We start from the raw sequence: 15,194 nt of genomic DNA, 5'->3' as shown, positions 1-15,194 counted from the left end.
TTATACAACCTACTATTGTCAGCAAATTTGTATATTGTATTGGTGTACTGAGCCACATAGTCATAGACGTATAGCGAGTAGAGCAGGGGGCTAAGAACGTAGCCCCGTGGTGCCCCGGTACTAATAGAAATGTTGTACCTGGCCTTCCTGTATGTTTCCACGTAACCCTCGGATCTGAATATTTCACACCTGGTCTTCAACAGGTTATGGATCTAGTTAGGCTACACTCAGATAGTCTTAGTAGGAGCACACTCATCCAAAGTTGGTAACAACTGAGGCATATTCATTCAGGTCTGGCGCCGAATCCTTGAACATGGCCCAGCTTGCTGACTCCAGCCAGTCATGAAGCTGCTCTTCTGCTTCCCCAGATAAGCTCTGTACAGTCTTCACAACTGATGCTATGCGGTTTAGCAGGAAGGAGAAGCACAGGCAGGTGGTCTGACTTGACAGTAAGCAGGCATGGAATGGAGCAGTTGGTGTACTTGATGTTTGTGCAGCAGCGATTGAAACTGAAATTGTTTGATCCCCTGATGTTGTAGTTGATGTTGTAGTAGTACCTTCCTTAAGTTAGTGTGATTGATCTCCCCACCGATATCTGAGAAGATATTGGGATATACCTTTTCAATCATCAGGATACAGAATTGTGATATTACTCCCGAAATGCCATTTCACTTTATTTTCGAGCATGATTGCCATGGAAAAATAAAGGATATACCTTGTAATGAAGCTTCAAGTTGTGGTGGAATCCAGTTCAGTTGATTGGCCAAAGTGAATACATGAATATTTAGTTTTGAGCTGCTGGATTTCTTTAAAATGTTCACATTATTTAACAGAATGGTTCATTCAGGGTATGGGTACTAGAGCATTCCCATGAAACCTTGCATAAGCAGAAATGGCGTAAAGTGAAGACCCATTCACTACTATTGAAGGCTATTTTCATAAAAGTGAAAACCGATTCAAATCCTTTCGTAAAAATGAACATAGGTTTCTTCGTAAAAGTGAATTTTCTGAAAGCGAGTATTCGTAAAATGGGGTATACCTATATTTGCTTCTTATCTGCAGATAGTTTGTGCTTGTTTCAATGCTTCAGTTTGCACAACTTCATGGAAATTAACAGGATTATGATAATTTGACCACCACATTACAATGGGCAAATAGCACATGTTTTGAATACTACTGTAAATACTTTGGTTTGTACTTTATTTAATCTAGACGAAAGGCTTCCATCTATCCAAAGAATAGATTAAAAACAACTTTTAGTGATTATTACTCAGTGTTTGGAAGCTGTTTATGCATTTAAAATGCAGTTCTGGTAATCTCTTAGATTTATCAATTTATCAATCTTGGAGATGAAGCATGGTAATTGGTCCCTGGTCACATAATTATTTTTTTTTGAGCTGCTGATGAATAACTACAATTAGATCGTGCTACTTTCAATTATAGTCAGCTCATTTAATAAAAGCTTTTTGTCCAATTGATGCTCTGCTCTCCTTTTTAATTAAAGTTTTTTTGCATAATTGTTTTTAGATCAATGTGACAGAATATGCAAAGACTTTACCAATCTTTCCCCCCAAAAATGTTTAATCTTTGAGAGGACAAAAGAATACTTTGTTATATATTTCAACATATGGTATCTCATTTACAATTCCTATTGATATCCAGATTGTTCATTTCAAGTGGAAGGAGAAATGTTTATGAACAAATTAACTTTCAATTTATTGGTGTACTTATTTGTGGATTTAGAGAATGGGAAAACTGGTTCCATCTTCCTTTTAGCTGGAGGCTAGTATGTGACAATGAATAACTGAGGAGAAAATAAAATTCGAGAATGTAGCAAGAAATAATTTATGGTTGGCTTTGTTTGTTTCAGGCTATAGCTCTACCTCCAATTGCTAAATGGCCTTATCAGAATGGTTTCACTTTTCACACGTGGCTCAGAATGGATCCTTTAAATAATATCAACGTTGATAAGGACAAACCTTATTTATACTGGTAAGTGTATAGAAAGTATGATTTCATACCTTCTGAAATTTGTATTGCTTATTTACTGCATGAATGAGTGCAGTGCTGTGAAATAACATAAAATAATGCAATATGCAAAAATGCCTGGGTTAGAATGGCACATTTCAGGAAAATGTTAACTAATTACAAATAACAAAAAGTGGCTTTTATTTATGTTTTTTTTTGAAAATTTTATTTATGAGTATCTTTTATACATATCAAATGAACTTGTGTTACGAGTCCAAAGGACCCCAAAACCCAGCAGCAATAGACATTCACCAAGTAGTTACGTAACCAAAAGTTGTTTTAATTATCTTTTTATTCAAATTTTATTTAAATTTTTCAAATTACAGAGAAAAAATATTACTATAACCCCTCCCCCCTCCCCCTCCCTCATATAACATAAAAACCCCCACTAAAAATCCCAAAATGAACTTCCCCCAATCCCCCCTCCTCCCCAAAAAAAACTTACAACGAAAATCAATATTCCCTGATTGGTGTGCCAAACTTATTACAATTAGTTAATTTCTATAGCCATATGCGCAAATGAGCTTTTAGGTGGAGTGCAGTGTGTGCAGTACTGGCCCCACCCTTTACACCCATGGTTCGTGTGCCGTGGCCAAGCAAGCTGGGACGTGCCAGCGAGGTCCTTGGGTCGTAGGTTTTTCATCGGAGAGGCCTTCTCCTATGCAGGTTTCTTACCCGGGCTGGAGGGGCCCGCCTCCTCTCCTAGGTTGGACCATACTGCCCGGACCGAGGCCGGGGCCACCACTGCTTTCCCTGTGCCAGGACCGGGGCCACCACCTCTTCTTTCTGCCCAGACCGGGGCCTCCGCCTGCCTCACTCGACCGAGGCCGGGGCCTCCGATAGACAACAGACTCGCCAAGGCAAATAGCGCCTTTGGAAGACTACACAAAAGAGTCTGGAAAAACAACCAACTGAAAAACCTCACAAAGATTGGCGTATACAGAGCCGTTGTCATATCCACACTCCTGTTTGGCTCCGAATCATGGGTCCTCTACCGGCATCACCTATGGCTCCTAGAACGCTTCCACCAGCGTTGTCTCCGCTCCATCCTCAACATTCATTGGAGCGACTTCATCACCAACATCGAAGTACTCGAGATGGCAGAGGCTGACAGCATCGAATCCACACTGCTGAAGATCCAACTGCACTGGGTAGGTCATGTCTCCAGAATGGAGGACCATCGCCTTCCCAAGATCATGTTATATGGCGAGCTCTCCACTGGCCACCGTGACAGAGGTGCACCAAAGAAGAGGTACAAGGACTGCCTAAATAAATCTCTTGGTGCCTGCCACATTGACCACCGCCAGTGGGCTGATATAGCCTCAAACTGTGCATCTTGGCGCCTCACAGTTCGGCGGGCAGCAACCTCCTTTGAAGAAGACCGCAGAGCCCACCTCACTGACAAAAGACAAAGGAGGAAAAACCCAACACCCAACCCCAACCCCAACCAACCCATTTTCCCTTGCAACCGCTGCAACCGTGTCTGCCTGTCCCGCATCGGACTTGTCAGCCACAAACGAGCCTGCAGCTGACGTGGACTTTTACCCCCTCCATAAATCTTCGTCCGCGAAGCCAAGCCAATGTGTGTGTGTGTGTGTGTGTGTGTGTGTGTGTGTGTGTGTGTGTGTGTGTGTATAGATATATACTGCACACACTGCACTCCACCTAAATACTCGCGAAGCCAAGCCAAAGAAAGAAGATATTTCAAATATAATTCCCACATATCAATAAAGAAAGAATAATTATTTTTCACATTGTATGTTAATTTTTCTAAATACAAACAAGACTGTAATTCATTATGCCAATTTCACAAACTTAGTTGTACATCATTCTTCCATGTAACAGCTATACACTTTCTTGCTACTGCTAAGGCTAACTTTAAGAAAGCTAAATATGGTTTAGGCATTCTTAAATCGACAAATGGGGCCTTATCATATCCCAATAAGCATAACCGAATATCCATTTTAAACAAATCTCTCTAAAATTTTATAATTTCCTCCGAAAAATATTAAATTTTCTTACACACCAAACTGAATGTACAAAAGTACCAATCTGTTCTCTACATCTAAAACATAAATCTGTTATAGTAAATCCATAATTCCGGAATTTCTTCTTGCAAATCCATCAATTGTTCAACTTCCAGTTTCTTCTCAACTTTCCCATTTCCAGCTTTATCCACCACCACCAACGGTTTCAACGCAAATTCCTGTATCAACTTAGAATCTGGTAAAGAATTAGCAAAAGTTAAAGCTGCCTGTGGATTTTCAAAAAACTGAGATTGGTATTGCCCATAAAATATTTTTAAAATTGCTGGATATCTAAAAGTAGATCTGTAGCCTTTTTTCCATAAGACAGTTTTAGCAGAATTAAATTCTTTCCGTTTTATAACTACTTCCTGACTCAAATCTACATTTAAAAAAAAAACCTTACTGTTTTGAATTACCATTGGACCATTCATACGTGCACGTAACACTGCTGCATGTAAAATCATCTCACGATCTTGATACCTCAAACACCTCACTAAAACAGCTCTGGGTGGTTGCCCTGGTAATGGTTTTTTTCTTAACGCACGATGAGCTCTCTCTATCTCCAAACCTTCTGGAAAATACACTGGACCAAATACTTCAACAATTCATTCTTAAAAAACTTTGTAGGATTTACTCCCTCAAAACCATCTGGTAACCCCACTATTTTAATATTATTCCGCCAACTTTGATTTTCTAACGAATCCATTTTCTGTAAAAAATTCTTCTTCTCAATCTGCCATCCGGCAACCTCTCCTTCCACTTGATCCACTCTATCTTCCACATTTTAAATTTTGTTTTCTACTTTATCCACCACTGTTAAACATTTACTAACATCCACTTTCATTGATGCAATTTCACCAGACATATCAGTAATTTTAAGTCTAATATCAGAAAGTTGCTGGTCAACATTTCGAAAATTAGTAGAAACATAGTCCATCAAACTCTCATTTTGTTTTGTTATAGTTTCCAACATAATCATTAGATCAGAAGGGGGCATAGGACTCATAGTTCTGGGAGACTTATATGGTAAAGGTACTTTCAAAGATGTTGGAGTACCTTCCACTTTAGCTGCAGCTAGCAATAATTGATTGTCTTCTGCTTCCAAGTAGTGTTCTAATTCTTCTTCTATCTCTTGTAACTCAGCTGACCTTCTTCAGGCTGGCTGCAGGTCTGTTCCTCACTCATTGTCGAGCTGAGCGGCAGCCCCCGCAGCTCTCACCCATTCGAGAGTCTCGCGCATGCGCACTGCTGCCCATGTCCCTGCAGCGACCGCATAGCGCTGGTAGGCCATCCCTGGCACATCTCTCGCGTACTGCGTTAGAGACGTAGTCGCAAGGGCTGTGTCACATCTCCCCACCTCCCCACGTTCGACCGCGCTACTCGACGCACCCAACGCAGCTGACCCACGCACGTCATGGGACTCCCTTAGCGACGGCACCATCTTCCGTCATCTGTGTAGAAGATATCGTCACTATAGCCAACCTTGCCGTTATAGGTCACTGATTTTTCGGCTCCATCTCAACTTGAGTTCGAGGCTTCAAATCTACAGTAAGGCCTGTTTTTTCCAACTCTTTCAACTTCTTAAAGTGTAATTTTTTCAAATGTTGAACTTGTTTTTTCTTAGTCAATTTTCTTCTCATATCATACACAGTCCTTTCATAAAGTTTTCAATCATATACTAAGTTTTTAAATTCGGGTTCTAAACTTTCTAGCTGAGGAGAGATAAGCTCCCACGTCTTCACTGTACGCCATCTTGCCACACCCCATTTTTAATTATATTTAAACATGAAAACAGAATCAAACTTTAACTTATTTCTATTAACTTAACTAACCCAACTTACCCCCACTTCTAATTCTAAGCACACTTGTATGTGATGTGAGTTAACAGTTCAATCTCACTTCTCATTCTTCCAAGTTCACTGGTTGCAGGCAATTCTTCTATTGTGCACAGAATTTAACATATATAAAATTCACCAGGCTTTGATGCTCGTTTACCGCTCAGGAAGGCTCTTTTGAGGTTTGCAGAGAGAGCTGCGTTGTTTCAGGATTTCCACAACTGAGGTATCACTATTAGTCACCTCAATATCTTGCTGATGAAACTTGCCCCATTAGGGTTCTCCAGATGATAGCCTCTTTCTTTCAGGCAGGCACAGAGTTCCTTTCTGTTCCACTTATTCCAAGAGAAACATCAGACAGATAGCATTTCCAGCCATCCGCCGCTCTGGAGCTTTCTGTTTCCAACCAGATTTTCCTAGGTTGCACTGTTCAGCTGCTTTCAGTGTCACACACACTAGCTGAGAGAGCTTGTTTCACCTCTACCTCTCTTTCTCTCCTACTGAGACTGCTAGAAAGCCCATGTGACTCTCTCACTTGCAAAAACCCCCAGCTTCTTCAGCAAACAACAGTTATCCTTCTTGGTCAAGCTGTTGTCTTAGGTAAACAAAACCCAGAAGTGACCTTTCTGTGAGCACTTTGGAGAAAGATCAGAAGCCTTGTAAACAGCCAAAGTGTCTCCAGTCCAAACAATAGTCTATTCATTTTATGATGTCATTTCAATTAGCACCTACTTGTGAAATGTGCATAGCATTCTCCGTAGTTTCTGTAAAGTCCACTGAATATGAATTCTTCAGTATTTCAAATAAGATCTGTTTTAAAATGTGTGTATGTATGTAACCTACTCTAATTTTACCAATTTATCTCCCAAATAAATATTATATACATTGCACTTGCAATATCATTACATAATAGATACTAAACAATTTTCAGGGAAATGTTAACTATTTACAAATAACAAAAAGTGGTTTTTATTTATTAGTTTTGAATGCAGCATTTGGAACTTGTTCAGTTTTCATTTTCAAAAATACCTTTTTGTTTTTGCAAGAGCAAAAATGGAAGTGAATAAAGAAGAATAGCTGTACTGTATATGCAAAGATTGTGAGAAAAGAATGGCATGATAGATGTATTGACAGTGGACTATTTAATCTAGTTGGTTTATGGATACAAATTTGCAATACTTAGATGCTCAATGTATGACATTTGTAAGTACAGTACATTAGGGTAGGATGTGCTTTTTATATTTTCAGTCACTACAGATTGTGAGCACTTAAACTACTTGCATTTATAATGCAATCCAACAGTAATTACATTGCTTCTATTTTCCTGGATTGGTTTGTATTTTCCATTTGAAATATCCTATGTTCCAAAAACACTTTTGTATAAAGAAATTGTTCTTGGCCTTGTTCATCGTCGTCAGAATAAAAAAAAATTAAATGCTTGTTCCATTGTCAGTGGCACACTTGCCTGAAGTTATAATTCTTAGTTATTCTGGTAGAATTTAATGTTTTAAAATATCTTAAATTCATTGACTTCTTTGCCTTCATTGAAAGTTTCTCCACCCTTTTACGTTCACATAACTGTAACAAAACCAAAGAATGTTGGAATCACTCAGTGGATCAGATAGCATCAATTGAAAGAGAACCCCTTTTTATCAGAAAGTCTCTATACTGTTTTTATTTTCACTTGCTGTTTTACAGTTTTTAAAAAATACCCAAACTTTATTTTCCCCTTTCATGAAATCACTTTTTTGTCTTTTGAAATGTGGTTGAAAGAATTTTAAAGTTTTCTTTCTCAAATTGGATCTTTGCCTTGACTGTGTGTTAACCAGTTTACACCTTCCTGGAGTCTTTTACAGTCCTTCACCTCGTTTACTTAATGATTAGAGCCATCTCCATGTCTTGGAGTTCCACTCTTATCCCCTCTTCCCCCAAACAGAACAAGGATAGTGTTCCTCTTTCACCCCACTAGCCTCCGCATTCAGCACATCATTCTTCGTCATTTCTGCCACCTTCAACAAGATTTCACCACTTGTCTACCCCTCCCCAACCCTTTCTACCTTCCACAAGGATTGTTCTCCCTGATTTCTTTGTCTATTCATCTCTTTCCACCCATCTCTCCATGACCTCTGCAATCACAGGAAATGTACCATTTACTCTTACACCTCCCTTGCCCTTCCATTTGAGGAAAAAAATCATTTGCATCTCCTCTAACCTCATCTATTACATTTAATGCTCCTGATGTAGCCTGCTCTACATCAGTGGAGCAAATGTAGATTTGGGGACTGATTTGCAGAGCACTGTAGTCTGTCTGCAATGGCCATCTTGAGTTCCTGCTTGCATGCCACTTCAGCTCCCCTTCCAATTATCACACCAACTGTCTCTCCTGGACTTGGGACTTCTCCACTGCCAGAGTGAGTATCAATGTAAACTAGGGGAACAACACATCATATTCTGCCTGGGCAGTCTATAGCTAATAGTATGAATGTTAACTTTTTAAATTTCAGGTCATTCGTCCCCTGTTTGTTCTGTATCCCTTCTGCTTTTCCTTTCCTTGCCTTTTCTTTTGTCCCCTTTCTCACCCACCCATCACCATCTCCTCTCATCTCGGTTCTTCAACCCCATCTCCCCGCTGGGTTCTTCTGCTCTCTCTTCTCTCTACTCCTCTTCCCTGCTTTAGTTCCATCTGGCATCTCTATGCCACCATTTTCATCTCTTTGCATCAGATTCCAGTTCTTGCAATCTTTGTCTTCTAATTTTGTATGATGGATTATCTTTCATCTGACCTGTTTTATTTGGCTCTCCCTTTGGCTTCTGCCACTCCTCTCTCCATGTTTCACCTCTCCCTGGTTTACCCAATGATTTTTATTTCTTCTACTGGTGCCTGGTTGATCTGCTGAGTTTTTCAATTGAAGTTTTGTTTCACTTTATTTCCAAATAAAATAATTTATTTTTCAGAAATGTCCTGTGGCAATTACAGTAAAACATCCTGGTATCTGGCATCTCTGTGGACTGAGAGATGCTGTATAGTGAATTTTCCTGTTGCTTGAGATTGCATGTTGGGTGATTGGTGAACTAATTGTTAGGGGGTGCTAATTTTAAACTTTCATATTTTTACCTATTTCCGTGATCTTTTTTGTTGGTTGGATAAGGCTGCCGATTGATTGAATTTTGGGTAATGGGGATTTTGAAGTACTCCTATTTCCTTCAATTCTACTATTATCAGTTCATCTCTTCTTTTGTTTACTTGCTTTACCCAATAAAAACATGCAACACAATAAATTAAGAGAAAGGATTTTGAATAGATTGTATAGCTGCTTGATCCTTCTTTGCCTTTTAATAAGATATTGACTTTTAGTGCCTTGAGCTCACTTTTCCACCTTGTTGATGTATTGTCTGATTCCCTTGATTTCCAATCTTTCAATTGTCTTTTTTTTTAATTTAACAACAACCTAGCAACCAAAATTTCCCTCTGCAGAAAGAAATTTCAGTTAATTTCACTTGTAAATGGCAGTCCCCTAATCCTGAGACAATGCCTTCTACTTGTGGGGCAGTGGTGCACGTCAACAATGGGATTTTTGCCTTCTGCACACCTCCGTGATCTGCAAGTTGTCTTTGGCCGTTGCTCCATTATCAGAACTTTTCTGGAGAAAATTCTTTTTTTTTAAATTAAAATTTAAAAAAAAAAAATTTTTTTCACACTATAAACCATATTGACCAAGATACATACAGACATTTTTTTTCTCTTGAATATATACAGTGTAATTTTCTCCCCCCTTTTCCCCCCTCCCTTCACTCCCTCCCTTACCCCCTTCCCATTTATTTGAAGTTCAATCTATAAGATACATTAAACCCGTTAAACAATGTTGTCACTTAATAAAAATAATTAAGAAATTTTACTGTCAGTTCTTTTCGTTGTCCTCTCCTTCTGTCATTTTAGGTGGTGGAAGTCCATTGTAGGATTTCTCTATTGTATTTCATGTATGGCTCCCATATTTGTTCGAATATTGTGATGTTATTTCTTAAATTATATGTTATTTTTTCTATTTATTTCAATGTACCATTGTTGTATTCTCAAGTTGTCTTCTAATTTCCAGGTTGACATAATACATTTTTTTGCTACAGCTAGGGCGATCATAACAAATCTTTTTTGTGCTCCATCCAAATCGAGTCCAAATTCTTTATTTCTTATATTACTTAGGAGGAAGATCTCTGGGTTTTTTGGTATATTGCTTTTTGTGATTTTATTTAATATCTGGTTTAGATCTTCCCAAAATTTTTTCACTTTCTCACATGTCCAAATTGCATGAATTGTTCCCGTTTCCTTTTTACAGCGAAAACATCTGTCTGATACTGTTGGGTCCCATTTATTTAACTTTTGAGGTGTGATGTATAGCCTGTGTATCCAGTTATATTGTATCATGCGTAACCTCGTGTTTATTGTATTTCTCATAGTTCCGGAGCATAGCATTTCCCATGTTTCATTCTTTATCTTTATGTTTAGATCTTGTTCCCATTTTTGTTTAGGTATACTGTTTGTTTCCTCGTTCTCCTTTTCTTGCAGTTTGATGTACATGTTTGTTATAAGTTTTTTAATTATCATTGTGTCTGTAATCACATATTCAAAATTGCTTCCTTCTGGTAACCTCAGACTGTTTCCCAATTTGTCCTTCAAGTAAGTTTTCAGTTGGTGGTATGCAAACATTGTATTGTGAGTTATATTATGTTTATCCTTCATTTGTTCAAAGGATAATAATTTATTTCCCGAAAAACAATTTTATATTCTTTTGATCCCTTTTCTCTCCCATTCTCTGAAGGAAAGGTTATCTATTGTGAAAGGGATTAGTTGATTTTGCGTCAATATTAATTTTGGTAGTTGGTAATTTGTTTTTTTCCTTTCTACGTGAATCTTTTTCCAAATGTTGAGCAGATGGTGCAATACCAGTGAATTTCTACGTTGCACCAATTTTTCATCCCATTTATATAGCATATGTTCAGGTATCTTCTCCCCTATTTTATCTAGTTCTAATCTGGTCCAATCTGGTTTTTCCCTTGTTTGATAAAAATCTGATAGGTATCTTAATTGTGCGGCTCTATAATAATTCTTAAAATTTGGTAGTTGTAAGCCTCCTTGTTGGTACCATTCTGTTAATTTATCTAGTGCTATCCTCGGTTTCCCCCCTTTCCAAAAGAATTTCCTTATTAATTTCTTTAGCTCCTTGAAGAATTTCTCTGTTAGGTGAATTGGTAATGACTGAAATAGGTATTGTATCCTTGGGAAGATGTTCATTTTAATACAGTTTATCCTTCCTATCAGTGTTAGTGGTAAGTCTTTCCAATGCTCTAAGTCGTCTTGTAATTTTTTCATTAATGGATGATAATTTAGTTTATATAGATGGCCGAGATTTTTATTTAGTTGTATACCTAGGTATCACATTGCTTGTGTTTGCCATCTAAATGGTGATTCTTTCTTAAACTTTGTGAAATCCGCATTATTCATTGGCATTGCTTCACTTTTATTTGCGTTGATCTTGTACCCCGATACATCTCCATATTCCTTCAATTTCCTGTGTAATTCTTTTATTGATATTTCTGGTTCTGTTAAGTATATTATAATGTCATCTGCAAATAGACTGATTTTATATTCCTTCTCTTTTATTTTTATCCCTCTTATTTTATTTTCTGTTCTTATCAGTTCTGCTAGTGATTCTATAGCTAACGCGAACAGTGAGGGAGATAGTAGACATCCCTGCCTTGTTGATCTGCTTAAGTTAAATTGCTTTGATATATATCCATTTACTGTCACTTTCGCCAATGGCCCCTTATATAATGCTGTAATCCAATTAATATATTTCTCTGGTAGGCTGAATTTTTGTAGTACTTTGAATAAATAATTCCATTCTACTCTGTCAAAGGCCTTCTCTGCGTCTAAAGCAACCGCTACTGTTGGAGTTTTATTTCCTTCTACTGCATGAATTAAGTTAATAAATTTACAGATATTGTCCGTTGTTCATCTTTTTTTAATAAATCCAGTTTGGTCTAGTTTTACTATTTTTGGTACATAGTCGGCCAATCTGTTTGCTAATAGTTTAGCTATTATCTTTTTTTCTTTGGCTTGGCTTCGCGGACGAAGATTTATGGAGGGGGTAAAAAGTCCACGTCAGCTGCAGGCTCGTTTGTGGCTGACAAGTCCGATGCGGGACAGGCAGACACGATTGCAGCGGTTGCAAGGGAAAATTGGTTGGTTGGGGTTGGGTGTTGGGTTTTTCCTCCTTTGCCTTTTGTCAGTGAGGTGGGCTCTGCGGTCTTCTTCAAAGGAGGTTGCTGCCCGCCAAACTGTGAGGCGCCAAGATGCACGGTTTGAGGCGTTATCAGCCCACTGGCGGTGGTCAATGTGGCAGGCACCAAGAGATTTCTTTAGGCAGTCCTTGTACCTTTTCTTTGGTGCACCTCTGTCACGGTGGCCAGTGGAGAGCTCGCCATATAACACGATCTTGGGAAGGCGATGGTCCTCCATTCTGGAGACGTGACCCATCCAGCGCAGCTGGATCTTCAGCAGCGTGGACTCGATGCTGTCGACCTCTGCCATCTCGAGTACTTCGACGTTAGGGGTGTAAGCGCTCCAATGGATGTTGAGGATGGAGCGGAGACAACGCTGGTGGAAGCGTTCTAGGAGCCGTAGGTGGTGCCGGTAGAGGACCCATGATTCGGAGCCGAACAGGAGTGTGGGTATGACAACGGCTCTGTATACGCTTATCTTTGTGAGGTTTTTCAGTTGGTTGTTTTTCCAGACTCTTTTGTGTAGTCTTCCAAAGGCGCTATTTGCCTTGGCGAGTCTGTTGTCTATCTCATTGTCGATCCTTGCATCTGATGAAATGGTGCAGCCGAGATAGGTAAACTGGTTGACCGTTTTGAGTTTTGTGTGCCCGATGGAGATGTGGGGGGGCTGGTAGTCATGGTGGGGAGCTGGCTGATGAAGTCTTCAGGCTGACTTCCAGGCCAAACATTTTGGCAGTTTCCGCAAAGCAGGACGTCAAGCGCTGAAGAGCTGGCTCTGAATGGGCAACTAAAGCGGCATCATCTGCAAAGAGTAGTTCACGGACAAGTTTCTCTTGTGTCTTGGTGTGAGCTTGCAGGCGCCTCAGATTGAAGAGACTGCCATCCGTGCGGTACCGGATGTAAACAGCGTCTTCATTGTTGGGGTCTTTCATGGCTTGGTTCAGCATCATGCTGAAGAAGATTGAAAAGAGGGTTGGTGCGAGAACACAGCCTTGCTTCACGCCATTGTTAATGGAGAAGGGTTCAGAGAGCTCATTTCTGTATCTGACCCGACCTTGTTGGTTTTCGTGCAGTTGGATAATCATGTTGAGGAACTTTGGGGGACATCCGATGCGCTCTAGTATTTGCCAAAGCCCTTTCCTGCTCACGGTGTCGAAGGCTTTGGTGAGGTCAACAAAGGTGATGTAGAGTCCTTTGTTTTGTTCTCTGCACTTTTCTTGGAGCTGTCTGAGGGCAAAGACCATGTCAGTGGTTCCTCTGTTTGCGCGAAAGCCGCACTGTGATTCTGGGAGAATATTCTCGGCGACACTAGGTATTATTCTATTTAGTAGAATCCTAGCGAAGATTTTGCCTGCAATGGAGAGCAACGTGATTCCCCTGTAGTTTGAGCAGTCTGATTTCTCGCCTTTGTTTTTGTACAGGGTAATGATGGTGGCATCACGAAGATCCTGAGGCAGTTTACCTTGGTCCCAACAAAGCTTGAAAAACTCATGCAGTTTGGCATGCAGAGTTTTGCCGCCAGCCTTCCAGACTTCTGGGGGGATTCCATCCATACCTGCTGCTTTGCCACTTTTCAGTTGTTCGATTGCCTTATATGTCTCATCCAGGGTGGGAACCTCATCCAGCTCTAGCCTTAGGGGCTGTTGAGGGAGCTGGAGCAGGGCGGAATCTTGGACTGAGCGGTTGGCACTGAAAAGAGATTGGAAGTGTTCTGACCATCGGTTGAGGATGGAGATCTTGTCGCTGAGGAGGACTTTGCCGTCTGAGCTGCGCAGCGGGCTTTGGACTTGGGGTGAGGGGCCGTACACAGCCTTTAGAGCCTCGTAGAAACCCCTGAAGTCGCCAATGTCCGCACTGAGCTGGGTTCCTTTGGCGAGGCTAGTCCACCACTCATTTTGGATTTCCCGGAGTTTGCGCTGAAGATGGCTGCATGCGCGACGGAAGGCTTGTTTCTTCTCTGGACAGGATGGCTTTGTAAGGTGAGCCTGGTGGGCAGCTCGCTTCTTTGCCAGCAGCTCCTGGATTTCCTGGCTGTTTTCGTCAAACCAGTCCTTGTTTTTCCTGGAGGAGAAGCCCAGTACCTCTTCAGTGGATTGCAGTATGGTAGTCTTCAACTGATCCCAGAGGGTTTCAGGGGACGGGTCCGTGAGGCGGGTTGCAACGTTGAGCTTTGCTTTGAGGTTTGCCTGGAAGTTTCCTCTCGCTTCGTCTGACTGCAGGTTTCCAACGTTGAACCTCTTTCTGGGGGCTTTATTGTTCCTGGGCTTTGGCTTGAAGTGAAGGTTGAGCTTGCAGCGAACCAGCCGGTGGTCAGTGTGGCATTCCGCGCTAGGCATGACCCTGGTGTGGAGCACATCTTGTTTGTCACTTTCTCGCACCAGATGTAGTCCAGGAGGTGCCAGTGTTTGGATCGGGGATGCATCCAGGTGGTCTTAAGGCTGTCCCTCTGCTGAAAAAGGGTGTTTGTAATGACAAGTCGCTGTTCTGCGCAGAGCTCCAACAGGAGGCGCCCATTGTCATTGCACTTGCCGACGCCATGCTTGCCCAGGATTCCTGGCCAGGTTTCTGAGTCTTTGCCGACACGAGCGTTGAAGTCGCCCAGGATGACAACCTTGTCGGCTGTAGGGGTACGTTGGATGAGGTTGCGCAGGTCGGTGTAGAACTTGTTCTTTTCTGCTGGTTCCGCCTGGAGGGTTGGAGCATAGACACTGATGAGGGTGATGTGACGCTTGTTTTGAAGTGGGAGTCGCATGGACATGATTCGGTCCGAGAGGCCTGTCGGAAGGTTTTCGAGTTTGGAGGCAATGAAGCTCTTGACCGTGAAGCCTACACCAGATAGGCGTCGTTCATCCGAAGGCTTGCCAGACCAGTAGAGTGTGTAGCCCGTGCCGCGTTCTTGGAGGCTGCCTACATCTGCCAGGCGGACTTCACTGAGAGCGGCTATGTGAATGTCAAGTCTGAGGAGTTCATGTGCAATGAGGGCAGACCGACGTTCAGGTCGGTGGCTGTCAGCCTTGTCTAGCATGGT

General features: G+C 41.0%; 1 protein-coding gene across 2 annotated transcripts in view; it reads left to right on the top strand.

Moving 5' to 3' along the window:
- Positions 1-15,194, top strand: part of lrba (LPS-responsive vesicle trafficking, beach and anchor containing) — an 871,588-nt gene that overhangs the window by 72,274 nt on the left and 784,120 nt on the right. For both annotated transcript variants that reach the window (XM_069926437.1, XM_069926436.1), the window contains exon 5: positions 1,871-1,992. In XM_069926437.1, the coding sequence (XP_069782538.1) occupies positions 1,871-1,992 (122 nt within the window). The remainder of the gene's footprint in view (positions 1-1,870; positions 1,993-15,194) is intronic.

Source organism: Narcine bancroftii, chromosome 3, assembly GCF_036971445.1.
Source record: "Narcine bancroftii isolate sNarBan1 chromosome 3, sNarBan1.hap1, whole genome shotgun sequence".
Lineage (NCBI taxonomy): Eukaryota > Metazoa > Chordata > Chondrichthyes > Torpediniformes > Narcinidae > Narcine > Narcine bancroftii.
This window is presented reverse-complemented; position numbering and strand designations above follow the sequence as displayed.